The 27,933-nt window shown below is 40.3% G+C and overlaps 1 protein-coding gene across 12 annotated transcripts in view; it reads left to right on the top strand.

The window, feature by feature from the left end:
• The window catches only part of mecom (MDS1 and EVI1 complex locus), a 161,512-nt gene that overhangs the window by 39,499 nt on the left and 94,080 nt on the right, over positions 1-27,933 (top strand). For all 12 annotated transcript variants that reach the window (XM_017308041.2, XM_017308040.2, XM_008425361.3 and 9 more), the window contains exon 2: positions 20,480-20,805. In XM_017308041.2, the coding sequence (XP_017163530.2) occupies positions 20,480-20,805 (326 nt within the window). The remainder of the gene's footprint in view (positions 1-20,479; positions 20,806-27,933) is intronic.

The raw sequence follows: 27,933 nt of genomic DNA, 5'->3' as shown, positions 1-27,933 counted from the left end.
ACTCAGGGGGTCTGGGAAGCCCCTGGTGATTTTGTTATTATTTCTTAGATGTGGATATTGGATGTTTAATCCTGAACTGGATGGAATGCATGTCGTCACAAGAAGTTTGCTTATCTCCTCCGGATGAGCACAGACCACTTGAGATGGGGGACGTTTAAATCGGAGAGCTGACGAGCGACGTGACAGGTGTTGATTGAGCATGAGAAGGAGGAAGTGCAGTAAAGGACACTTCCTGCTAGACAATTTTATCAGAAAGTGAGCAAAGAGGTCGGGGAAAGGTTGACTGGGGTTATCGTAATCATGTAGCCATGTACCGTTATATATTCGGCTGAGGCTTCAAAAGCCTTTGTAGGCCCGGCAGCAGACCACAGTTGCTGACCAAGGCGACTGTCTCGTTAATATAAACACTGTGTGAGTGATAGGCACACTTTTGGGACTATGAAGTGCAGAAGCTACGTTTTGTTTTGTGGTTCAACAGGTCACGGAATAGGAGGAACTGCTGTCCGAGGGAGCTGAGGTTGTTTGTGTATTGTCTGTGGGCACCGACACTTCCTGGAGAGATACAGCACGCTCAGATGGATTGCCAGGCTGCTTTTTGGAGGCTAATGTACGAAGTGAAAACGCACAATGTGAAAAGCAAGACACACACGGCTTAGAAACTTTACTGGCACACCCTCACACTCCGCGAAAAAAACAGATGCCCAACACACGCTCAAACAGGAAAAGAGAAAGTGAGCAAAGCATGAAAGGAGAGTTCCGTGTTACCTCTTCAGCTTCCTTCATCTCTTTCCTCTTTCAAAGTGGGCCAAAAAACTTATTTCAAAGTTGTGGTTACAAGTATATCTCAATTAGACTTGCATATATACTGAATTTGACATATTTACATATATTTGGTGTAAGGTCGGCAAAAAATCTGTCCATCAAAAATGACAAAGAAATACAAATCCAAACCTAAATCTTTAGACCTTCTATGTTTTTAAACTCCAAGTGTGAACTTGATTTACTTTGAGACCAAGCAATTTTGCTGAATCTGAACCTAGGCAAAATTTATAGGCTTATGTCAGCGAAATAAACGTAACATTGATTCATGCCTAAATGAGTTATAAGTGCAGCCATAACGTCAAAATTGCATCTGTTGCTTAAAAATCACTGTGCGGAATGAAAGGCGGTATTTCTTTTATTTGAGAGGTAAGCCCTGTGAGAGCAGTGGAAAACATGTCAACATGTTTATGTATTTGTAGTGTAAGGGCAAGGAGGAAACAATAGCTATTTTATCTAACATGTCATTGAACGTTGTTCTGACTACCGGCTGCTGCTTTCTGGGTAGAAACAGAACTACTACTCTTTAGTGGAGCACAGTGCTGAGCCAGAGATGCCTGTGTGGTTTTGAAGGAAAGTTTTTCTTATAATAAAGTAATGGGGTTGACATGACATCTTCAAATATTTAGTTTCATTTGCATTTGTTCATAAAACTTTTGAATTCTCTGGTTTACACAAGAAGAACCCTGATACTCCTGGCTAAATCAGGTCTACATTTAGGATTCTAATAAATGTCTAAAGCTCTCAGTTTGACATTTTGTAAACTTTCCCACTTTTAGATGAAGTACAACACATCTCAGTTTCAGCCTGGGCATCTGTTTAGATATTGTTCAGATGTACTTTCTAACCAAACAAAAATAAAAGAGCTCGCTGGGCTCCTTTCCTCCGCCGCAGACTGATTAGACCCGCACCCCCAGCTGCGCTCCTCTGACGACTTTGCAGCGGCAACACTTCAAATATTTCTCGCTCCTGCCACCCCGAATAAAACCTGCCTGTTCCTATTGGACATGTTTTAATCTCTGCGGGTTATTTGAAGATTTCTACCAGCCTCGCTGCTGGCCGTAGCAGAAGCAAATTCCTCGTGCTTTGTTGATTAGGCTGCAGCCTCTCCACCGTTGCTTATCGTCCAGCCAGGAGTCGCTCTTTTTAATTAAAAGTGAGACACCACAAGTGTGCAATTAACAGCTGGTAATTATACAGCTCTTCAGAAGTGCTACACTCCACCTTCATTTCAATTATATAATGGACAAGTGGCTTTTTGATCTCCAAATTAGTGAACTCTTGTAATATTTGTTTTGTGGCAGATTTGGAGGGTTAATCGTGGCCCATGGTGGCCTACCTCTTCCGTGATTGATGCAGGAGTGGAAAGAGGGATATTAAGAACCGAAACAGTCCATCAGGAAATGCAAATCGCACCTTCATGTTAATGAGCAGGCAACGTACCAGGCTGCCCAGCCGTGGCGTTTCATGTGGAAAAAGCAAGCGCCCACTCTGCCGCCAACTGATTAGTACATTTCAATTTGAAAGTTTAATTAAGTGCCTCTAATACAGATTGTTTTGGAGAGTGACACACAACATTAAATTGTTTGATACTTAATTTGAATGCCTTTGGATGGCAAAAGAAATTTGCCATGCAAGTGCGAGCGCTATCCCAAAGGAGACAGAAGCCGTGGACTTTGTTTAAAACTGATAACTGATGAAAACGATTTTAATGACCAGTGCCCTCTTTGACTGTACAAAAGCACAACACTTGTTCACTTTTAATTACAATTGATCTCCATCTGTGTACATGGTTGTGGCATTGTTACTTTAGAGTTTGCATTCTTTCCTCGGTCTGTTTGTATAAAAAAAAAAAAGTAGGCCGAGATTGATTTTCGGCTGCATGAGTAAATACGAGAGTTTGTTATTAAATTACAGCTGCGCGTTAATTTCTTTTGGGAATGCTTAAGACTTTCATTGTGTCAAGTAATTTAAAAGAGGTTTATCTTTGAGCTTTTTCTGAGTTTTAATTGGTTTGCGTATGATGTCAATATGATGCCTACAAAATCTCTTCCCACAATAGCAAATTATTTTTCTAAAGGATGTTAGAATCAGGAGTTTTTGTCCCTGATGCCAATCCAGTTGAGTACTTCATTAAAATCAGTGTCTTTGAAATGTAACAAGCGACATTTGATCAAATCAAAATTTAAAATATGATAACATAGCATCCACTACCTCACTTTTGACCTTTTAGACTGCTGTGTCCATTTTCTTGACATCTACAGATGTACTGTCCAATTGTTTCACATACTTCAGTATTAATTTTGAACAAATGAATGTGGCACTGTCTAGAAATCATACCCCCGGACGATGCAGACTTGTGGAAGTCCGTTAGTCACTTCCTGACATCTTGGATATTTTCTTATTTTCCGCTTTGATATGAAAGAACCAGTGTGTCAGACGTAAAACCTTAAAATGCATCCCAGGTGTAAAACCACTTAACACAAATGTTATTGGACAGCTTTTCCAAACTGTTAAAACAGTATAGTAATGAGCATGCCAACTTTTTAATTTGAAGAAAGGAGTAAAAAAAACAAACAAAGTATTTATCTCACTCTGTTTTCATTATTCCTAACTGACCTTACACAGGAAAAGTTGGGTCTTAGTCTTAATGTTGGTCACTGAGGAAAAATAAGATTATGGGTCTTTTTGCAAAGTATGTAAATATCTGGTTCAGTACAGCAACAGACTTTTGTAAAAGATTTGCTGAGTTTGCTGAACCACTAACATGTTTATATGACTAAATAATTCAGTTTGTGACATATTTTTTTGATTCCAGATAATTGTGTACTGACAAAAAAAAAAAAAAATTGTCTTTGAATATTCACCAATTTTGAATTGGCAAATATGCACAGACTTAGTTTTTTGACACGAATGTTGTAAGATATAATGAATAGTCTTTCAGCTTTACTCGATGTAACTTGTCCAGGGTCAGCTTGTGATACCTTAGCACAGGAGAGCATGTCACATGATGCAATGAGACAGGTAGTCACTGTATGCAAAACAGTTAACCTTGCATTGTGGTTATAAAAAAAAACACAAAATAATAAAAAAGGGAAAACTCCTTAACAACACCAATAACATAATGTGCACTGCATTTAGAAAGATACAAAAACAACCAATTGCTACCATCAGTGCAGTTGTTTCCAGGATTCTGAAACGGATCGTTTAAAAGAGCATTAATCACTGAAAATTCAATCTGGGTATTCCTAAAATAAAACAGTTTACTTTCACACATTTCCTGAAATTTTGTCAAACTATAATTTGCCATCTAAAAATGGCAGAGGTCTAAATCTGCATTTGAATGGTGGTAGAGTTAGTGTAAAATGTTCCAGGTTATGATGCATCAAATTCAATAATTCATGTTCACCCATTTACTTCATGCTGAAAGTATTACATGCACATTTTCAGGCAATCTGTCATTAATTCCCTGGTCAAGCTGCATTAAATATGTACCAAGAAGGAAAACCCCTAAAATGGAAAAAAAAAAAAAAAAAGACAAAAAATGCATGAAGTCAACAACCTTCGAGTCACTCAAGCACGTTGGAATTTTGCATTGGTGAATATTGGCAGCTCATTGTGAAATAAACACTGAGTATTTAAATTCAAACCAGGTCAATGCAGATGGTTCCCTAACAAAATGTCAGTCATTAAAGAGGAGCATGTGGCTCTCCTTACACTCCCTGTTTGTTTGAATTAGGAATAAGAAACAGTGGATTTCTGTGATCCTTCTCATCTGTCCCAATGACATGCCAAACACACTGAGCGCGCGCCTACAGGACCTCGGTCTAATCGGAGCTGCTGTTACTGTCATGTTCCTCTCTGTTGCGGATTGCCCTTCTGCATTCCCATCTTAATCTTGCCTGTCATTTGGCAGCTGTCGCCCTACATCTATGTCCCACCTGCTACATTCTTCAGAAGCACATTTACACATCCCCTGACTAGATGAAGGTTTGGATTCAATGTCATAATTGTACTGCATAACGTCATATTATGCTTAGAATTTTACTTGCTTGTTGCAGATATGATTTGCATATTTAAGCAAGCAAAAAAATAAATAAGTAAAAATTATTCAACATTTGATGTTAAAATGTATATTTCTTTTGCAGTCAAGTTGATTGCCCTGTTAGTTTTAACAATGCCACGTAGTGTTTACATCCAGACGCCCATTCAGAGTTGCATAGTGTGTTACACAGGAAGACAACAGTCACCATACAAGGCTGAAATCCCACTGTATTGTCCTGTTAATTCACCTCCTAAATGGAGGGAAATTGACATCCATAACAAATAACATAAACAGTTTCAGTCCTCTGAGGGGGATTTTGTTGCTCAGCGTGCCGGACTGACTGTTAACCTTCCAACAATCATTAAACAAACATCCTCTCTGGGACCTTTCCATGCTTGGGTCTGTTCCACATGTCGCACTAAGGTTTGGAAAGTTTCTGCGGCTCAGACATTATTGTAAGCAACAAGTCTTGTAACAAAGTTAAGGTGGACTGGCACACCGCTGCAGTAGTGCTCAAGGCACCGAACCTTGAGAAGGGGAAAAAAACAAACCTCAGACAAAGTCCATTTACATCCAGGATTATAAAATGGACAGTGTCAGGTTGGTAGTTGGTGGTCAGCCTGTTACATTAAAATTATGTGTTTATGTATATTTATACATACATTTGAGTCTGTATATATTTGAGTCTGTCTGGCTCTTGCCTTCAACTATTTTATGAGGGTTTTTTTTCTAAATCCAGGTGACCCTTTGTGCATGGTAAACAATGTGGATTGCCCTAGCGATGACATTTCACATGTCACTACTTCAGAACAAAATAAGTATTTTATTTTTTTTAATGTTTCAAAAGATGGCTTGAACAAAGACCTTTAAACTGTGTTGCACACACATCCTCCGATTCCTCATGGTTCCTCCTTCAATTTCTGCTGCTTGTGTTCCCAATGTGTGCTCCTTCCTCGTGAGTGAGCCCAAGTGATGAGCTTGAGTTTGTCAGATGCCTCAGCCCTAAGTTGAGGGCCATTTGTCATTGGTGGGATTCATTACATGCGTCCGTAACCTTCTCGAAAGCCGGGCGCGGTGATCACTGCTGACCCCGGTGACAGGCACAGAACCTTCATTATGTCACCACGGCTACCCTGTCACTACACAAACTCTCTAACTGTCTGGGTGACACCCCTGGGTGAGACTCCAATCTCTCATCCAGAGGCCTGCCTGTCTTGGAGCTTGTCAGTGTGTTTGAGTGCTCATCTCTCTGTTGTGCGTGTGTGTGTGTGTGTGTGTGTGTGTGTGTGTGTGTGTGTGTGTGTGTGTGTGTGTGCGTGGGCGTGTGTGTGTGTGGGCGTGTGTGTGTGCATGTGTGTGTGTAGGGGTGTGCGTGTGCATGTGCGTTTACACAAACCTCTTTGTTACTTTAGGTTGATATGCAGGATTTTGATGCAGTTTGGTAAAGTTTGGATATTTATGGAATTTTTAAGGTTTTCCAAGCATGGATAAGGATGAAAAAATTAGAGCATAAAAAGAAAATTTCATTTCCAGACTCTCATCCATCCATCCATCCATTGAGACTCAGAAAAACTGAATCTGGAGAATACGGAGTTTAAACCTGACATATCCTAGGAACACTGGCCAGGTAAGTCCAGTGTGAACATTGTCTGGCAGAAAAAACTCACAGTTTTACTCAGCTGACAGGGCAACAACCCTTTCCGTTTCCCTTTAATAAATATTCCAGGCTCAGCAACCGTCCTTTAAATTATCAATCATTTCCTCCCAGGCACATCAGATAAAAGTTTTTGGAGAGCTGTTTCTGGGCTTGTATTGTCCTTCCCTGTGGGATCATTTCAGATAACACACTGGACACCATTATGCCATTACCTCTCCCCCTATTTTTCTAATCAGCAATTATTCAATTATGTTCCATCAGTTGGAGGGTGTTGCCAATGTCACCGCCCCAGGCATTTAGCCCCCTGCTCTCTGTCAGGAGGAGACCCCCCGGGGCCCCGGAGAACGCCTGTGATTAGTGTTGCGTCTGCAGAGAGGTGACAGAATCCCTCTTCAAATATTTTGTCTTCATTTTACGGCTCTGGGATGCAATTATGGAGCAGCAGTTCATTACAGCAGCATGCGGTGCTTCATGTTTTATGCATGCTGCCTATTTAGGGCCTTTATTAACGAGCCAGGGCCAGCCAAGCTGCCTCAGACTGTACTGTGGGGTTGTGTAATGGCCACCAGTGCTTGTGTGTTTTGTGTCAACGTGTTTGTCAATGTGTACTGGGAGCAAGCAGAAGCAAGAAGTAAGAGAGTGGGCAACAGAAAGCGAGCGAGCCACAGTAAAGGCTAGGTGGCCAGTGGAAAATAAAAAAGAAATGTGATTGAAAGCAAACCGAATGAGGCGGAGAACGTGTGTGGTCAGTGCGGTGGTCACTTCACCGCCATGCCCTCTTTATTCCCACTGCTAGCCTCATAACGGCGCGGTAGCATTGGCGCACGCTTGTTTGGCTGCAAGGCGGTGCATTGCGTGGGTAGGGGCTGCAGGGGTGACTAACTACACCTCCCTCAGCAGAAGAAACTCCATCTGCATTCAGCATTGAGACAGATGAGGCCAATTTGGCTCCTTAAATTTCTGGGCTGTGATGGATGTTGGGTAGCCGTGGATGCTGAGAGGTTTGTACAAGAGTGGGGAGCGAGATGGGAGACAGGTGAGGAAAGGGAGAAAGAAAGGAGAGATCCAAAGTGAGGGAAAAGAAAGAGAGTAGGGAGGAAACAAGGGTGAAGGAGACTCAGCTCTGAGCATGAGTGCGTGGATTGCTTAAATTGATTTATTTATTGGAATTTCTGAGTTCCCTGGTACAGCATATTCAGAGAGCTGAAACACAGAAAAAAGATTCCAGTGGCTGAAACGCTTAGCTGAATGCACTGAAATGTTGCTGCCTATATGAGGTCGATTTTTGTTTCTGTGAGCCAACAGGGCAGCACCGAAATGAAGTTAGGCAACTTGCACCAGGCAAGTTGCCTAACTTCATTTTGTCAGCAAGAAATGAAAGTAACTGAAAAGGTTTTTTGTAAAAACATCAACAGCTTAATGCACTCAATTCTCTGTTTATTGATTCAGTGACATATTAGGGTTTTCTGTAAAAAAAACAACAAAAAAAAAACTAAACTATGCATTTGTGAAAAAGAAGTAAACTACACTGTTTTATAGTTTTTAAATAATAACCTAAAAGTTGGGTGCAAATTTTTACTCAGCCTGCTCTAAGTGAAAATTGTGAAAAGGACATAGAACTTAACCTAACCCTAACCCTAACCCTATATCTACGAATTTTGCTCACCTACTGAAGGTTTTGCAGATCCTCCTTTGTAAAATAGCTGAAGCTCACTCAGATTGGAGAGAGAGCATCTAGGAACTGGGGTTTTCTGGCCTTGACACAGATTTTCAATTGGAATATACTTTGGTCTAAAACAATATCGGTGTATTCTCGGTTGCATGCAGAAACTTTCTCTCACTGGAAAAAAATAGAACCTCCCAGTGTAAATTCATTTGCAAACTCAAATTCAAACTAAATTTGCAAACTAAATTTTCATGTGTGACTGCTCTGTATTTAGCTCTACCAATTTTCAAATTACCTCTTACCAAATGTCTGGTTGTATTCTATAGAATGATTCTGCCACTTACTAATATTTCAGGGAATTGGGGTCAAGTGGCCTCACTAACAATGTATGCCACACTTCTCAATTTTTTTTTTTTTATTTGATAAAAGTCTCCTTTTCACTTCACTTCATAATTATGCACTACTTTGTTTTGACCCATCACATAAAACACCAGTAAAATATGTTGAAGTAAATACTCTTGCAAGACGCTGTATTTTCTTCACAAACACAAACTTCTAGATGTCAGACTTTATTTGCGTACACATTCACAGACTTTGACTGGCTAATTGGGCCCCGCTGTTGCAGCGCCCCGCTCCAGCTGCACTGTAGAGCAGCTTGGTTTGATAAGAACTACTATCCTCGGGCCTATATAAATATTTGATCAAGTATAATGGAAATTGTCAAATCAATCTAATTGTGTAATGCATTACGAAGACATCAAACTGAAACAAAGCACATATGCTATCATTTCTTTTAACGACTGGCCCAGGCTGGGCCGGGCCGGGCTGAGCAGGCGGCTCGGTACCCAGGGGGTTTTCCTCCAGGGCTGGAGCAGCTCGCGGCAAACTGCTCTGGATATACGTCTCTCTCTCTCTGCTCCGCCTGGTCCTACCTCACTCACATTTCATCAAAGGAATCAATTTCTCAAATGTGCACACAACTGTGAGCCATAATTATATTAGGAACCAGTGGCAGTTAGCCATGACATGAGAGGATGAAAGAAAAAAGAAAAAAAAAAAAGATGGAGGGGCAAATGCTCAATGTACACATATTTGCATTACCTGGATATTTGAGTTTCAGTTTAGGAGCTGTCTTCCATTACTGCAAAACATGATTCTGTGTCACAATTTTAGAGATAGTATTGTTCAAATATTTAATATATTTTTACTGTTTGATATTACTGACAAGATGGATGACTTTTCTGAAAAACCAAGATAAAAATATTTAAAAACATCAATATTTCACATTTCATTTTTTATCTCCCAGTTCCTAGGCACGTGAACGGCAGTGTAATTTCGCTTATGGCAAACAAATTCCGAGGTTATTTTATACATGTACGTTGTCTTGTGAAAATAGCTATGCAACTTGAATATTTTCACATTTTGTGATGAAACAAACATATTTATATGGGGGTTTATGCAAAGGCCAAATAAAAAAAAAAAAGCAAAAGTTTTTTTTTTCTACACTTTTTCTGAAAAGTGTGGCAAATCAGTTTTCAAGTATTGCCAAAGTTCCTCGATTGGATTTAGGTCCAGCCTTTCATTATTTGAAAGTGCATAATCCGAACCAATCCGTTTTAGCTCTGGTCATATTTTTAATGCAGTTTTTCTGCTGGAAGGTGAACCAGTCATGTCTTGCTGCCTCCATCAGGATTTCTTCCAGCTTTGCACTGCATTGAGAGCCATTCATCCTCCAGCAGCATGATGTTCCCACTATGTTTCTTTATGAGGATTGTGTGCTGAGGTTGATGTTAGTTTACTACCACACATTGTCAGTTTCATTTAGGGTAGAGAGCTACATTTTTTATCTTATTTGACAAGAACACCTTTTTTCCACATTTTTGCTTTAACCCTACTTAAGTTATGGCAAACTGTAAATGAAACTTCTTAAGGCTTTCTTTTATTAATGACTGTCTTCTCGCCATTCTCTCACAAGCTGTAGACCTCTGCAGCACCTCCAAATTTATCTTAGCCCTCCTAGCTTTTTCTGTCTTTAAACCAATTTCACAGACTGTGAGGATAGGTGCACATGTAAATCCTCTATATACTCCAGGAGCTAATTTAGGTTTGTGTATCCTTTCTTAGTTCTGATGACATATTTTGGGAATTAAGACGTGAAAAGACATCCGTCCTTCCATCCAGCCTCTTAAACCAGGGGTGCACATAGTCAGTCCTTGAGGGCCGTCTCCGGCCCTTGAGGACCGGCTTTGAGCACCCCTGTCTTACAGCCTTAACCCACTGGGGTCGGGAGGGTTGTTGGTGCCAATCTCCAGCTGTCAAAGGGCGAGGAGCGGGGTACACTCTGGACAGGTCGCCAGTCCGTCGCAGACATGAAAAGACATGTTTGCAATAAATGTCTGTTGAATGTCTGTTTCCAAGAACAATGTTGAGCCCTGATTGAACTCGAAAGGAGTAAAAGTCTTATCCTGGTAGGTTTGCAGTTGTGTCAAACTCTTTTTAATTTGAGATGATTGTACAGCGGCGGGTGAGTTGGTCAAAGATTAGTAAATTCTTTATATCCATCTGTCCGTCTGTCCATCCACTGGAAGGCTTATGGAGTTCCTTGGTCTTTATTTGTGTCTGGATTTAATTTGGTAGATGGAAAAAGCCAAATTCTCAAATACACATCAGACTTCTCAGATTTCTTTTGTAATTAAAATGTGAAAACTATGGATTTGTTTTCCTTCACCTTTAATATTATTTGCTACTATTTGGTGGCTCAAATAAAATAGCAGTAAACTCAAAGTTCAAAGGGTGTAAATACTCTTGCAATGCACTGTAATTCTCCATTCTTACACTGTGCTCCTTGTTCCCCGTTCATCCTCCTTCTTTCCATTTTCACTCAATCTCTCTTTTCATCTCCAACATCTGGGGCGTGAGCATGTAATCCCGAGTGCTCTCCTTCTGCGGCTGATGTATGGCTTTCGGAAACAATGCGAAGGCCGGGTTATTATTCTGTTTGCTTTGCATCTGACAGGCCTGAGTTAGCGTCCGACTGGGATCCTATCTCATTAGGCCAAATGCGGGGCTAAAACAGTCATAAAAATCATTTGGCAACTGGCAACCCCACTTAGGAGCACCTGTCAACATGCCAGCTGAAGATAAACTCCGCAAATTAGAGTCAGGACCTAGATTGAATCAGGGAGCAGGGGTAAGGAAAGAGAGATGCCCATGTGCTCCGTGTTGCTGGAGACTTAATGGTATGAAGTGGTTTGGTTTATGCGAGGACTTCCTTGTTGATGATATCGATTGTGGTGTTAGGACTTAATCTGCGTGTGCATTAGACATCCATCTCTTTGTTCAGGACTTTATTCATTAGCATTTCATTAAGAATAAATGTGATTTGTTAATCCTTCATATTGATTATTCCGCTGCTGTGATTTATCTTTTGACACAAGTAGATCAAGTAAAGAATTGATCTAGAATCACATGCTTCTTCACTCGGTAATCTCACCAGATTTTGACAAACTATGTTTTTCTTCCGTTATCCAAACAAATATTCCCTTGACTTCTCTCTATTACCCCTGCAGACCCTTCTCTTTCCCTTTGCTATATCGTTCCCCTGTCCACCCAGTCTCAACATACATCTTTATCAAGCGCCTGTTGTCAGACAACATTAGATAATTAATAGGCCATTTGTCAGGCCTGTGAGAAACATGTTAAAATCTGCGTGCAGCTCCCCAGATAAATCCTGTGGCGGACACACAGGCCCCTTTGTTGTGTCAGGCTGCTGTCGGAGCTGCAGATTTACCAATAAAAGACGCTCATTATTAATCACAACTAATGCTAATTAATTACAGTAGCTCTGTGTGGGTGTGCATATGCCTGTGTGTGTGCACACAGAGGGACCGGCTCGAAGTTTATAGTCATTGCAAGATGTTAATTGGTAACTCAGCGCAGGGGCCTTAATGGAGTGTTTTCCATTTGGGGGGGGGGGAGTAGTCAACAAGCAGGAGGGTGACAAACAGAGACAATGCTCTCACTAATTAAGATGGTGTTTAGAGCACTCCCACTATAGCATGGACTATGTGTGTGTCTTTGTTTATGCTCATAGGTTGTGAACATTATGGATAGCTGCTTAAAATAACGTAAGTGCACATATGACATTATTATCTGTTTTTATCATGGACTAGGATATTATGTTTCCAGTGGCAATAATAATAAAACATTTTTAAAAAATCACATTTTTTGCACTCTGTGCGCACCAAAATTACAGAATACAAATGCATTGTTCCTTTAATTTATCTTTAGATATTTTATATTTAAAGCTGTTTAGGTTTATAGGAATTCTTAAAAATTGTAATTCCAACAGCGAGTTCTGTTTCAAAATGTCCTCCTAGAATTCAACCTGTTCTGACTGAAAAAAAAATTGTATAATAGGATAAGTAATTGTCATAAAATCGTATGTGTGTAGAGCAATCAGCAGATTTGAGTGCTTGTGGTTTGTATCAGTTGGTTCCACAGTCACCCCAGTGGACCCAAGGACCAAAAGACTTCCCAAAAGCGGTGTTAAGGCCTCCATTAAGCACAAAGACAGAGTTAATTAGGAAGCTTATTCCCTCTCCTGAGGCCTCGGGGCTCCTATACGCCCTGCTGGGGGAATGTAGGCGAGCACTGACACACTGTAATTAACGGCTCTTACCAAATCAACAGCAGTCAGTGAAAGATAATAATTTTTATTTTGCTGTATTTTAGTCCCAGCAAAAATACTTTATAGATTGGAAGGACATTTGTGAACTAAAACCGAACTAAAACAGTGAGCATTAGACCAACACGAGACAGTTTAAAATCCACCATTCAACCACTTCATGCACTTGGACACATCTGAGCTCAAAGAACAACATCCAAAGTATAAACTTTGCAGGGAAGAAGTTAACAAACTTTACCTCTTTACTATACGCTTCTGATTGACTGTACTCTCACTGCACAATACCTAATTATTCAGTTGTGTTAGGTGGGGGTATCCAAGTCCAGAGCTGCTATTCTGCAACGTTTAGCTGCATCCCTTCTCCAGCACACCTGAATTAAACGAATGGCTTGTTTCCAGGCCTCTAAGGATTTGAATCACTGAAATCTGATGAGGGAATTCAAGCATTTGATTGAGCTATGTTGGAGCAGGGATAGATCTAAAAGTTGCGGGGTGGTAAGTTCTCCAGGTCTGGACTTGAGCACCACCTGTGTTATATCATTGTTTATTAGTGAAAATGCACATGTGCTTCGGATAAAGACAAAACGTCTTTTCTGGGAACAAAATGTTCGGAGCACAGCGATAAACATAAATGCACTTATCTGTGGTAGCCAGTTTCTCAACTAAAAATCTTTCAAAAGCTTTGACCTGCCAGAACCAATTCTAGCCAATTAGAATTTCTCTGCAGCAAATAAGACAGCAAATAATGCAAGAAGACAATTATGAGGGCCAGCCCTCTTAAGGTTTGGGGTTCATTCTCATATTTCATTATAATAAGAGACCACATCAGTTGGTCATTACACATGTTTAAATGAGTATCAGCAGTTATATACACTGCGGTACATCCAACACGAGCGGAAATATTTTTGAAAATTTCTGAAATGTACGCGCTTGTCTTCTTGTTTATGAATATCCTTGCCGTAAGTTAAAACACAATATTTCAGCTGGTTTGAATATAGAGTGAAATTATTAAAGCATAGTTATCATTAAGAAAGACAAAGCAAGAACGATGAGATTCATGAAACAACAGGGGAAAAAGGGGTTGACTATGTCCACAGGTAGGTTATTCTCTGTAAACATATGTATCCATTTGTCCCGTGGGTTCGTTCCCCTGGCGTCCCGTCAGCGGTGGCTGGGTCACACCTCCATTAGGGGCTTTGTCACAGTGATTAATAGCTCTTTCTATCATCTTTAATTCACTCCCTCATGATGGCGGCGCTGCTCGCTGCTCGGGGTAATCATGTGATGTATGAGTCTGCCCAACACCTTGTGGCAGAGGTGAAAATCATTCCACCCATGCAGATAGCAGGCCTGGGAACAAATGTTTTCCACCCTTAATAAAAATTAATGCATTTGATATCAAGTGCGAACACTTGAATGCATGATGTATAAGCACGCGAGTGTGTGTCTGTGTTTATGCAAAGTGTCATGATGTATCTTCCTCTGTTAATGGCTAATTTAGTCAGGGAGATGAAGTTGTTTCTCTAACTGTTCCACATTAAATATTTCACGTTGAGTCATTTGAATGTCTGCATCATATTGTTCCAAAATGCTTTTTACAAGTGTTGGTACTACATGAGCTTTTTTCACGTCTTGTCACGTTAAAACCACAAATTTAAACTTTAACATGTAGGCCTGTCACAATAACAAATTTTGTTATTTTGCAAAGAATATAGAAATTACAAGGAGAGGAGTTTGAGCCAAATTGCTACCGCAGTTGATAAACCCGGTAACTTTTCAGCTGTTCTTCGTTAACGTGACATAAATAGGTTATAATGATTTTCATTCAGTCAGGACTTTACGCCGACTCTAGCCACATGCATTGCAGGTAGATTCTAGTAAAGCATTGATTAATGCCTGGTTTTAAAATTAGTTAACTGGACTTGCAGCCATTACTTTGTGCCCTTGTGGCTGGACACCACATGACAAACCCGATCGAACCGTTATACCTAGGATTTCTGTCGGCTAATGGTTTTGAAATGGGCCGGCAGTCGCCGACAACTTATGTAGTGTGCGGTGAACATTACACTAAGGAAATGAGGAAGGGAGGGTCAGTGGAGAGCACCAGATGTGAGCCTATTTTCATTCAGTGTCATCAATGGAAAGAAAAAAAGGCAGGAAGAGACGATAAAGCCGATAATTAAAATGAGATTGATAGATTTAATTTATCATGCGATTAATTGATTTATCGTTTATCACGACAGGCCTATTAACATGTAAAAATCTGATAAGTGGTTAAAGGGTTGTTGTCTTACTGCAGTATCTCGATTTTCCTTCATGCTCCCCCTAGGGATTATACATTTTTGTCACACCCCACCTCATAACGTTCTATTGAGAACATGATAATCTTTAATTATTAACAAACCACTATAACCACTGTACAAACCACTGGCTCCAGCATTCTGCATACAATCGCCTGTTTACCAATACATTGTTCAAAGATATTTTATTATGTTTCAAATTTAAAGATAATACATACTGTTTTCTTGTTAGGTGATTTTAAAAAATGGGTTGCACTGCAAGTCATGTTGATGTACCAGAGTATATTTATCAAGGAAATACAGAAACACTGATAATGTGTCCTCCATTGAGCGCCAAAGTAATGGAGGTCCAAGCAATATTCCACATTCAGGCTGTAGAAAGAAGCACCAGGCACAATCCAGCATCTCATACCCGGGTGTAAGATACTAGCAGGAAAGGAATACATGGAGTGCCTTAATCAATAGCTGGAATAGTATATAGAAACATCTGTGTGGAATACAAGCTGGAGACCCCAAGGTCAAAGTGGGAATTACCTGACAAAAGGTGGAAAATGACGAAGGTAAGATGCGGGAATTCCAGATTCATACCAAAGAATGGTAATCAACTATTCAGATTTGGAAATTATGATTGTTGATGAGCAACAGAGGACAGCCATTGTGGTCGATGTGGCCATCCCCAATGATGGAAACATCAGGAAAAACAAACACAAAAAATAAACAGAAACTGGAGAAATCCCAAAGGCTCAGAGAGGAGCTCGAAAGAGTCTGGCAGGTAAAGGAAACTGTAGGTGCCCCTGCTCATCGCTCTAACAAATACCTGGAGAAACATCAGACATCTCAGTCCAGAAGACAGACCTTAAACAACTAAGAAAAACTAAGACCTCTGGTAGAAGGCCAAAGTCAAGAGGGAGGGAGGGTTGGGTGAGAATTTTTTTTATTATTATGCATGGGGCACTTTCAGTTTCCTATTTGGAAAAAGGAATGAAACATTTTCCTTCCTCTTCCCAGTTATATGCTAGTTTGTTTAACAACATAACTTAAAGTCCCAAGAAGGTACAATATGGTTGTGGCTGTAATGTAACAAAATGTGAAAAAGTTTAAGGGGTTTGAATAGCATTCCTTTTTTCCCCCATCAAAGATCCTAATGCATCTCAAATGTGATGTTGCTCTCAGCTGGAGTTCCCCTTCTTTACCCCGAATTCCTTCTTTAATGAGGGGCGTCAGCTTCCACTAATCAAGTAATGTCCATCACTGAACAAACAAATTGCTGTATAGAGGTCGGGACACAGTAATAAACGCACACGGCTATCAGATCATCTGTGCAAACTGTCCCAGTTGCCCCGTGCAGCTAAGCCATGCCACGGTCTTTGGCTTATCAATCATCTACATGTGAAACCACAAATTTTAAACCTCTGAACACAGCCTATTTGTTTTCATCCAACGTTTACCTTACAGAAACGTATATGTTTATGAGCTGAAATGCTCTCATTGAAGCCAGTGGACCGAGAGAATATCTGGCCTGAATCAAATATAAACTTCGAGCCCAGCACACAGGGGGAAATGTCAAGAGGAGAAACAGCAATGGAGGGATACGGTTACCTTTAAAAGCCCTTGTCCCTCCACCATATGGCAGACTTCTCAGCTAGGCTTGTAACCATGTTACACAGTCTGCACGCTGAAATTCACGTCTCAGGCTCCCAGAGCTGCAGTACATTGAATTTCATGCCTGCCCCAGCTCAGTCAACTATTTAAAACATTTTCCCCCTCAAGTAAGCTGGGCGCACACATTGTGCACATGGTTGCTCAGACCCTGTAATCTGGTGTTGCGCCAAAGAATTGCTTTAAGAAATATTCAACTTATAGATGTAGTATGTTTCTATAAATGCTTTCTACATAACAAAAAAAAAAACACTGACATACGTTCGTAAGCTGAGTCAGCACTTTGCGCTCTTGCAGAGATTTTCCTTGCAGCAAACAAACTTTGACAGCACTTATGATTCCTAACTGGCAGAGGAAAACAGCTTATGTTCCACTTATTCTGCATTTGACACCTTTGCATTCCTTCTGGCATACTGCGTGCACTGACCTTGAAGTTGCACTGGCTGATGGATATGTGAACACAGTGCTGTGGGCTTTATGTTATCTTTCTTTAATCATAATAAAAGTACAGTAATTTAGTGAAATCCTTGAGGTAATTCCTCAAGTTAGCGTCTGGCCGCTTGTTGCCAACCAAGGTGACCTTTTGAGGCAATCAGAAGTATTGTTCATTAATGTCCAGTGGGAGCACAAAGTTTGTGTGTGTATCTGTTTGGATTAAGAATCCACAGCTGACAGCACAGAGGTACAGTGTCACACAGGAAGCCCTTTAGGAATGTTCCTTCGAGCAGGGATGGGTTGTTGAGCCTCATTAGCGGAGCCCCCTCTCCCCGTGACCTGTCAGCCCACGTTAGGCACAGTTCAATGCAAAGCGGCAGATTCCTGCGGATCATTTCCGGCTTTTAGTGTCCGTCTGTCTCGCTGTGTGACACCTGGCCAGCAGTCTGTCTTGTTAACTCCCTTGTTCATCACCTTGCTGATATGTCTCAAAGTGTATTTGGCTTTCAACTAATCTGGTGCCTTCTCTGTGGTTACATCTGGGATTGATTTTCTGCCTGTTCTTTTATTTTCACACTCAAGCTGATTGTCCATTTTAAATGTTTCTTTCAACTTACATGGAATATAGTAGCAGTATTAACCAAAACTCTGAACAGGGATACCTGGCTCCATAGTGGGCTGCCAAACCTGGGATTTAATCTCTTCGCATGCGAGCAGACTCCCTGGCAAATAAACTCCAGTAGAATAATGTGTCTGATTTTGAAAGGATATAAACTTCACTAATAACAGTAGGCCTCTGCTTCCAGCAGCTATTGAAGGCGTTACTGAAAATAAGAATATTGCTTAAATATGGAAAAGCCATATTCTCTTCATATATGCTTCCAACCAGAGGAAGCATGAGTTTCTGTTGAGAAAATTACATTAACTAAAGCATGCGGTCTTGACCAATTATCAGCAGAGCACCTGATGTACGCTAATCAAAGAGTCCATGGGTTACTTTCACTGTGTTTTACAGGTTTTCTAAAACACAACATTTTACCTGAGTCTCTGTTATCAGTACTTTTTGTGCCAGAAGTAAAAGAAAAAACTGGGAAGATATTATTGATAATTACAGACCAATTGCCTTGCCAAGTGTATTGACTAAACTCTTGGAAGATATTCTAATAGGAAGACTTCAAGAGTGTATAACACACTTTGATATCATGCTTAAAAAGAGTTGTGTTATAATTGCTACAACTAAGGTGGATCCAAAGAAGAATGCTCCTTCTTTTTATTTATCAAGTTTTGAGTTTGGCGAACAAGATAATATGTTGGCTTGTAAATTTAGGATGTGTAGAGATGAGCTTAAAGTGTCCCTCTTTCGAAGGGACACCTCCTTTTACACGGCTCAGCTGTGGTTAAAGATATAATGGAAAAATGCAAATAGCCTCAGGATATTTGTAGAATCCTCCTCAGACTCCCAAGACGGAGATCTGCAAGTCAAATGTTTGTCATGAGCAGCATTTCAACTTTTTATGCTTTGATGAGGAACTTCATGTATAAATTTGTGGATGCTTGAACGTATCGAACAACTTCATAGTAACAACTCTGACAACTGCAGCATATAGCAATATTAGATATACCGCTAGCTTTTTTTAAATATTGGAATAATCGCTTGTGAGCTTTGTGTTCTTTGTGTTCTTTGTGTTCTTTTTTTTACTTGTTTTATTTATTTACTTTTCTAACTCGTCTGGACTAATTTTTGTCTCAAAATAAAGACTTCCTTTGCCACCATTAAGATCCACCTGCCTATTTTGGCACTCTGAAGAAGCCCAGTGTGGATAAAGGGGTCAGACTTCTACATCCTGTTTTATTCCATTCACAATTAACCCTCATGTGATTCTGTCTGTTTTTACTGCATGCTGAAGAAAGAGTTCAGGAAAGGGAAATATAAAACAGTCAACACTGTACAATGTTTAGCAGATCATTCTAGCCAACAATGGCATCAATCCAATCCAGTAGCAAACATGCCCTGTTTGGACTGCAGGGCCCACCAACTTGTTATTGATCTATTCTACCAGTAACAGTCTGACAAGTTTGCCATGGATATGCATTTGGCACTCTTTACTCTGGTACTAAATAAAATCCAGTACCAAGACCAAGGAATAATGTGCACAAATCACAGATAAAGCTGTAGAGAAGTTTAAAACTGTAAAACGGAGTACTGTCTAATCCGTCATTTGATCATTTCAATTATGAAATGGAGCTTAAAAAAACAACAAGAAAAACAAATAAATTAATTAGAAAAGCATCCAATAGGTTCACGGTAACTATGGAGGATCTGCAGACATTCACACTATGAGTGATGGAAAACCAAAACTCCACATCACCTTTCAGCACACCACCTGAAATATGGTGTAGGCAGCATTATGTTGTTGGATTTTGTTGATGGTAAAATGAATGGAACTCAATACAGAGAAACACTGGAAGGAGACATGTTGGAGGATTCAAGAAGGCTTCTGATTGGGGCAAAGCTTCATCTTCAAGCAGGACCCTAAACATGCAGTCAGAGCTACAATGAGATGGTTTACATGATGGGTCTTAAACATAAATTAACCTGCATTTAATAAACCTAAATCAAACTGCTGCATTAGTTCATTAGTATGCAATCAAATATTACTAATGAGACAATTATTTGACTGTTGAGTGACATGTTTTAGCAGCGACATGTCTAAACTTAGGAAGACACCAGCTCTTGAGGAGAGGGGTTTTAGAAAACTGACTTAGACCAAAGCATATTCATGTTTTGAATGACCCATATCAAAATGAAAATGTGATTGGCAGAGGTGAATGAGCCTCAATTATTAGATTTTGTAAAAAAAATGAAAACAATGTATCTTTTTTTCCCCTTACTCTTTAGAATTATGTACTACTTTGTGCGATTCTATCACATAAATACCAAATAAAATAAACTGGTTCTAATCTGACAACATCTAAAAAGGTTCAGAGTGAGTACTCCTTTCAGCTACTTTCATTTATATCCCTTGCTGCTTCAGTCATTGAGGCTCTTGTGTATTTTTATTTTTGTACTTAAAAGCTCAACAAAAACTGAATAAACACTCCTGGGGAATTTTTGTCAGCGCTTATGGCGAGAAAACATATTTCCAGTGTCTCATCAACAACCAAACATAACTACGCATCACCCTAAACATAGTTATTATGTCATTCACAGGCGATGGCAACGATGACTTTGGCTTCTTTCCAAGCAACGTGTTGGACAACGCATGTGGCTCCGATGGCGATCCTACACCTTCCTTAGCCCTGACAGACGAGCCGCTTTCTGACGATGAGTCCTCACCTCAGTCACTTCAACAAGCAAGCATCTTTTTTCCTCAAGGCAATTTAATCATTCCTCTGGACTTTGAGCTGAGAGAGTCAGCAGTTCCAGGTGCAAGTCTGGGTATCTGGAGCCGCAGGAAGGTGAATATAGGAGAACGCTTTGGACCATATGAGGGGGAGCACGCCCCATGTCTCCAAGACCCTATGCAGGGCTGGGAGGTAAGAACATGCATCTCTTTTGCTTTTGTTTGTCAGTTCAAATTTTAAGTAAGATACATTTATGAAGTGAAACAAGGATCTGTTCAGCAGTTGCAGGCCCCCAACTAATGTCCTGTCAATACTGTAAAGAATATTGTATAAAACAGTTTTTTTTCTTCCAACCACATGTAAATTTTTGATGCACAGGGTGCAAAGGCAGGAACAAACACCAGTGCTTCTTTTACTGAAAGAATCTAAAATCACAGGTATGATTTTCTGCGCCAGATCTTTTGCTTGCAAACTTTGCCAATCTCGTGTAAGTGCTCCACAGAAATATCTTTTAAAAAATCCAGAGCGACGTGGCTAGAACCTAAAACAAACAAAGAAGAAGTCTTGTTTATTTGGTTCTTATTTTATGTGTTTTTTTTTCCAAAGTCTGCATAGTATTCTGGCTTTGCAAATTCAAGCAGTCAAATAAAATGAAAAAAATCACTTGGATAGATTTCCTGAATCCAGGTTAAAGAAATTTGTACTTGTAATAGTGTGTTTTAAACTTTACTGCTAGTATAAACATGAACATTTCAGCCACATTCTTTTTCTGCGTTGGCAGTAGCTTGTTTCTGACAAAAAGGGGTTTTCCTTGGCCAGCATACAGTTGTAGCTTTCACATAGGTTCTCTTTTTATTTCCTCCCATGTCGTCATGTTCACATTTAGCCCAGTGACCACAAGGCTGTTGCAGTCGTTTGTTGCCCAGTGAGGTAATGTTAGCTCCGAAAGAAAGAGAGTTGAGGTTGTGCTCTTAGCTCAATTAAAATGAAAAGCCATAAAGCCCTCCTTCGTCCCGGTTAGGGACCCAGTGCGACTATTGCCAAATCACATATTGGTCAGCGGGCACAGAAAAAAAAAAAAAAAAAAAGAAGAAATCGAAGGCAGGGTCACCGGACAAGGTCAAAAGGTTAGACGCCGGCCCTGTCAGTGTCAAGCTTGCTTGGTTTTATGGAGTGGCGAGAGGGGGGCTGGCAGGACACCGGCCTCATTTACTCTCCCTGAATAGATCTTTCCTAATTTAGACGAGATGGGTTCACGTTCTGTGCTTTTTCACTTTGGAGATCATAAAGGATAGCTGTCCATGCAGAAGACAAAGTAAGAAGTCAAATGTTTCTTTGAGATGTTTCAACATAACCCCCCCTCCTTATTCTTGTTTTTAGCACACATGCAGTTCGAGTAATTTGTGAAGTGGTTTTAGCTTTGTAATAATAAATGTACCTCTTTTTATTCTTTGTGCGATTTATTCCATATTTATTTGCTGATAGATGTGGCATAATATGCAAATGTCTTTCGTAGCAGTATGCAGAAACTTTCTATTTTATTCAGTTTATATCAGATTTGTTATGTCCTTCTTTCCATATAGACTTATAACTGCTTGAACAAGTCCTTTAATTTTTTTTTCTCTGGGAAGAATAAGAAAAGGGGTTTCATGAATTTTAATCCTGTTGTAAATTACGTGAATCCTGAATAATAATATGTATTTAAAAGGCTTTGACATGCGTGCGTGCGTGCGTGCGTGCGTGCGTGTGTGCGTGCGTGTGTGTCCGTGTGTGAGTGAGGGTGTGTAGTGGGGGGCAGAGGGGGAAAGATGGAATCCTGGCGAGGCAGCACTGTATCACAGTGTTTAATTACCATCCTGACAGCAAGCAATAACTCTTTCCATTAAGTAAATAAGTTGTAAAGAATTTATGATGAAATGCCACATTATTCAGAATGGATATTCAGTGATGACATCCCTCTGCATTAAATATGGTAAATGCCATTAAGGCCCAGTGAACCACCCCCACCCTCTTTTCCCATGGCCGCCCCCGTAAGCACTCGCTCAGCCCCCGTCCCGCCTGCAGCACGTCAATATGCCAATAACCTTACGAAGGGTCTGTAAAAACAAAATTGATTTGGTAAATGTGAGTGAAGACAGATATGTTTGCTTTCATCATCAATTCTATGCGGGCGCAGCACGGTGATGTCACCAGCCTGGGAGCGATAAAGTGGCGCGCCCACCTGGAGCCTTTGATGTAGTGCCCCGTGCGGCCCGAGCCAGTGATGACAGACAAAGGGAAGTTTGTCACCATGGAGGCCACCGGTCCTCAGCGCCATCACCATAAATTTAGGAGCTTTATTCATAAAGGGGACGAGTGAGTTATGGCATCCGTGATGCTTTATGAATACAGGAATGGTGACTTATGGGAAAGATAGCTTCTGTAAATAAGGGGTGGAGAGGCAGCAGTGAGGGGTCTGTCAAGCTCTCCTGCACTGTCGTATGCAGAAATGAAGTGCTGAGCATGCCAAAGACTGCACACTGTGGAGTGAAAGTTGGCAAATGTTGTGCGTCTGTGTGGGCTTCTGGGCAACGACAAATACTATATATTACTTTATATATATATATATATATATATATATATATATATATAATGTAAAAATTAAAGCAGGCTTGGCAAGTTTAAAGTTAAAGTTACAGTAGCCAGACCACCCTGTCAATGTTGTATTGCCACTATGAAGAAACTACCATCAATAGCTGCTTCCAGATACCTGATTAAACAGAAGTTTATTCATGCCTTCTGTGAGGAAGCTGTAGCTTGGTATCACTGAACCTTCAAACAGGACAACTGTATAATTTAAGGACAGCAGAAGTCATTAAAAAATTATGTCATGTTTTGTTCAAAGAGAGCCCTTGTAATGTTAGTTTTGCTGAGTTTAAAAGTGTTCATTTTGATTTGCGGATAGCAAACCTTCAAGTTTGAACATTTTGCCTATTGCAATGGCTTTCAGTGATATTAGTAAGTATAAAGATTACCCTACTAAATTTACCACATGTGTGAGCTGGAAAAACAGCAGCTTATAAATAATGACCAAAACACCTCATAAAAAATAAATGTCTGCTAATTTTCAGCTTTAAATCTCCATATCAAATATAGTTTGGTGATGACATTTGAGAACATCACATTTGGAAGATAATGACCCATTTTATGAAATGGCCTTGGCTTTGATTTAAATAACAACTTGAATGGATCAAAACTAGTATAAGTTACCTTTCTTTTTAAACGATAAAATAAGAATAAAAAAGAACCATAAACACAAATAATTGCTATTATCAGGGTTAGGACATGATGGCCTACACCACTTAGCATATTTGCATGTGTTTCTTCTTAGCCTTCTTTAAGTGATTCTTAATGCCTGGATTCCCACTAGTTCATATTCTACTGCCCCTTTCTCTTTCAGTCGTTGAGACACATTGAAATTCAAACTCCATTCGTGTCTATCCTCTTCTCAAGGAGCAGCAACAATAGGACGGGGAGTCTGAGCGCAGGAGAGAGCTATCCAGCACTGAATGAGTATCTGGGTTCACCCCAAACTTGCAACCCCATGGGATGGGTTTAGAAAGCTGGGTGCCTCCTGCTGTAAAAGGGCGATGGGTGGAGCAGGTTAGGCATATGAGAAGGGATGGGTTGGTGGGACAGGGGAGCGCCGGGTCTTTGTGCACCTCTTGAGTGAGAAGCAGAGGTTGAGGCGATAGTGCTGGCGGTAATGGTGGTGGGGAGGTGGTGAAGGAGATTAGCACTGATTGTGAATGGATGCAGAGGATTAGTCGGCTGGGCAGGGCCTATTATGGCTCTGGCTGTCTTCTCAACCTCCTAGTCTTGAGAGGATAGGAGGGTGGAAGGAGGTGCAGTGGCAGATGCTTGACCAAGAGGAGACTTATCTTTTCAGTCATCACTGACCAAAGTTTCCATTAATCAACATAAAAGTACAAATATTTCTAAATTTATACTAGTGACTTAAAAAAAAAAGTCTTGAGTTGGTATTAAAGTGAAACTTTGTGTGATAAAAGTATCCCCCAGATCGCGTTTTATCAGTTTAAGGTGTTCTAATGTATTTTACTGCTTTTGCCGTTGACACCGTCATCATACGCACTTGCAACAGCCTTCTATGCATGTGTGAGTGTGAGAGTGCTGAAGGTGGGCGTTTTGAGTGGGCGTACTTTTGTGCATGGATAAGCCGCTGTCCTGAATGAATGCAGATGTCTCTGGCTCGCTGTCCGCCTGTCCCCTGTACACTGATGGCCCGTCACCTCTCTCTGTCACTGGAAGAAAGAGCCACTCTCAGTCTCGGCCAAAAGCCCCCTCTCTAATCCTTCAGACCCCACTACCTCCCCGTTCACTGTCAGCATAGATGGCCCTGCCCACAGCAGCGCTTAGAAAGACAGGCAGTAGGGATGAACCTCTCTGTCACTCATGCAGTCTCTGAATGGACACACATCCTCACTTTTTCACACACGCAGACGGACATAGACTTTTCAGAAATTCAAAGTGGAAAAGTCTTGCATCTATAAAGACCTTGTGAATGCCTGTTGTCAAATGGGCTGTGGCACAGGAACACTGTGGGAACTCGTGAGAAGGGAACAAAGTGAGAGTCTATGGGTAATCATGAAGGAGCAGTTTATAATACACACTTTGTTGTCAATGGCACCAAATTAATCACAACACAGACAAATTAACTCAAATCTTGTTGAGTTGCACAGGGAACATTTGTTAATAACATCATCAATTCATTACATAACTATATATTTGAGCTCTTTGTCCGCAACGGTTGGTTGGTCTAATTCTGGACTTATTTCAACGATTTATTTAATATTTTCATCATCATTTGAGGAACATTTGTTTCACAGTTACCTTTTAAGACCAATCCAGGAAGAACTCACATTAAGCACAAGAGTTGGTGTTTATGAGGATTTAAAAAAAAAACAATATTACCAATCTTAGAAAATCTTTTAATTCATGTCCCATTTGAGAAGGTTTCTCCCCAGAATTTTAGTGAAACCACATAATCAGGGTGAATTAAGCTGTGCTGAGCTGATGTGGTCCAAAAACCTCTCTCAATTTTTATTTTGCTACACCATTTGCAGTTTTCCCTCAAAAGATAGTAGCTACTACTGTTAATAATATCACTGTTGTGCAGGAATGATAGGATCTTTCATCTGGACAAATTTGACTGAGTTGCTTCTCTACACGCTCATCTGATATCAATCAGTTCAGCTTCATTTCTCTTTGATGTAGACTTGAATCTAGGAGTTGTACTTTTTAACACACTATTGCATCTTTCTGATCAACTCTGTGACAATCATGTTTTGAAGAGTTTAGTCAGTAAAGACAAATCATCAACTCACTGCTTGTAAATGTATGTATTATATGTTTTAACCTGCTAAGCTGCCAAAACTGCCATGGTCTGTTAATTTTGCGCAGAAGAGTATACATCATCATCTTTATTAAAACTACTCCAGAAATGTCATCAGTCGTGTGTGTCTGCTTTTGTCGATGAGGAAGATGAGCTTCTGGTCCACTGAAGCTTGATTTTTGTGGATGGGAGTGATGCCCATTGAAAACCCCAAAGACAAAAGAAGCTGGGGGTCCATTGCCATGCCCCTCAGTTGACTGATAATCCCTTTCTTTGGGTTAATCTGTTGTTTGTTGGTGTTGTTTGAGGGTTGAGGCTGTCTGTCTGTTTGTGTGTGTAGAGGGGTAGTGACATCCTAATCTCATGTGAGATGAGGCATATACTAGAAGAGGCCCCATGTGAAGCTACTCCTGTAACTAAACTCCCACATTGATCAGAAACATTTCTAATTAAAGCACATTATAAAATAAATTAGAAATAACTTTTGGTTTCCTTCTTGCCTCATCCTCTGCCTTCTTTCCGTTCCCTTTTTTTCTCAACTCATTCAGTGTCTGGGATCTCAGCGGGAAGGGGAAGCTAGATTAACTAACTGAACAAAGTCAGAGTGAATTGCAGGAGGACAAAGGCAGGCATGAGTGGGGGCCATGCCAGTCGGAAGGTGAAGCCAGAAGCACAATACCAGGTGAAAAGGGCTATCCTCAGGGGTCTTACCAGGCAGGGCAAAGGTTATTGGCCCCATTAGATCTTAAATGAATGCAAGGAGTTGTTAGATGGAAAAAAAAAAGGGGGTCAAAGAAAGGTTTTCAAAATGGCATAAACTTTATGCCATATTTATTATGTATTGTCCAGGCACATAGTCCCAATTTATAGCAACATTAATTGTCTGTATTAACTTCAATTGTTATTAAAATGCTATATATAACAAATTTAACTTAGGATAACTTTTACTTTGTAATTTAGCGCCTTGAAATTTGGGCCTCCCTAAGTTTCAGGAACTTCGAGTTTCAGGAACTTCAATCTTCTATCAAACATTTTTACCAGTGTTGCACTGAGAAGTAGCTTATACAATGAGCACAGATGATGGCAGTTCCGCCAGGTGTTTGCTAATTGTTGCTGGCTAGTCTAACGGAGCCGAGTGGGACAGATGTGGGAGATAGCTGATCTGTGAGGGGGAAGCTTGGAAACTGCAGGTCCCAAGAGGAGCAGCACCTTGAAGGCAGCGCTAGGTCCACCAAGGCAGTTTGCTCAGCTGAATGGTTGCCACGGGATGACTGAAAAGATAATCCTCCAATGATTGAGGATTTGATCCTCAATCATTTGTTTGAGGATCAAATGATTCCTCAAACATGCATGAAATAATCAAAGGAACACTCCAGGTATGTTTTTCATGAGCAAATAACATTTTAACATGATGTAAAGCCCAAAAACATTGATTCCACATAATGCTTCCCCTTTAATTTTATGAAAGGAGGATGATTTGATCAGAGCTGCGTTGCTCAATAACCCAATGACACATGTCTAGACAGCTACAGATATAACAGAGTTTATATGCAGGTGCACTGACTCATCGTCAGGATATAAAAGCCACTGCCTCGTAACACACATTTACATCATTTTTCTGGAGCTGTTACAGCCCACTGAATACTCAGGAAGGGGAAGGAAGCCCCAAAGACACTGTCAAATCACTTATTTTAAAACTGTTTTTTTTCCCTTTTAGTGGCATTTCTAAAGAAGAAAGTGAAAGAAAAATTTTGAGAAAAAAAAGTCCCCTAGCTGCAATGTAATGACAGGCGTTTTAGATAATGGACGTATGGAGTCTTATTCACGTTATTTTGTTTAAGCTGTATTGTTTGGTTTCACGTACTTTTTAGTGATACAGATTGATGAAGTTCAGGTATGTTTCAGTCCTGAATGAAACTAGCAAGATT

The sequence above is a fragment of the Poecilia reticulata genome, chromosome 13 (assembly GCF_904066995.2).
Source record: "Poecilia reticulata chromosome 13, P_reticulata-male-v2, whole genome shotgun sequence".
Classification (NCBI taxonomy): domain Eukaryota; kingdom Metazoa; phylum Chordata; class Actinopteri; order Cyprinodontiformes; family Poeciliidae; genus Poecilia; species Poecilia reticulata.
This window is presented reverse-complemented; position numbering and strand designations above follow the sequence as displayed.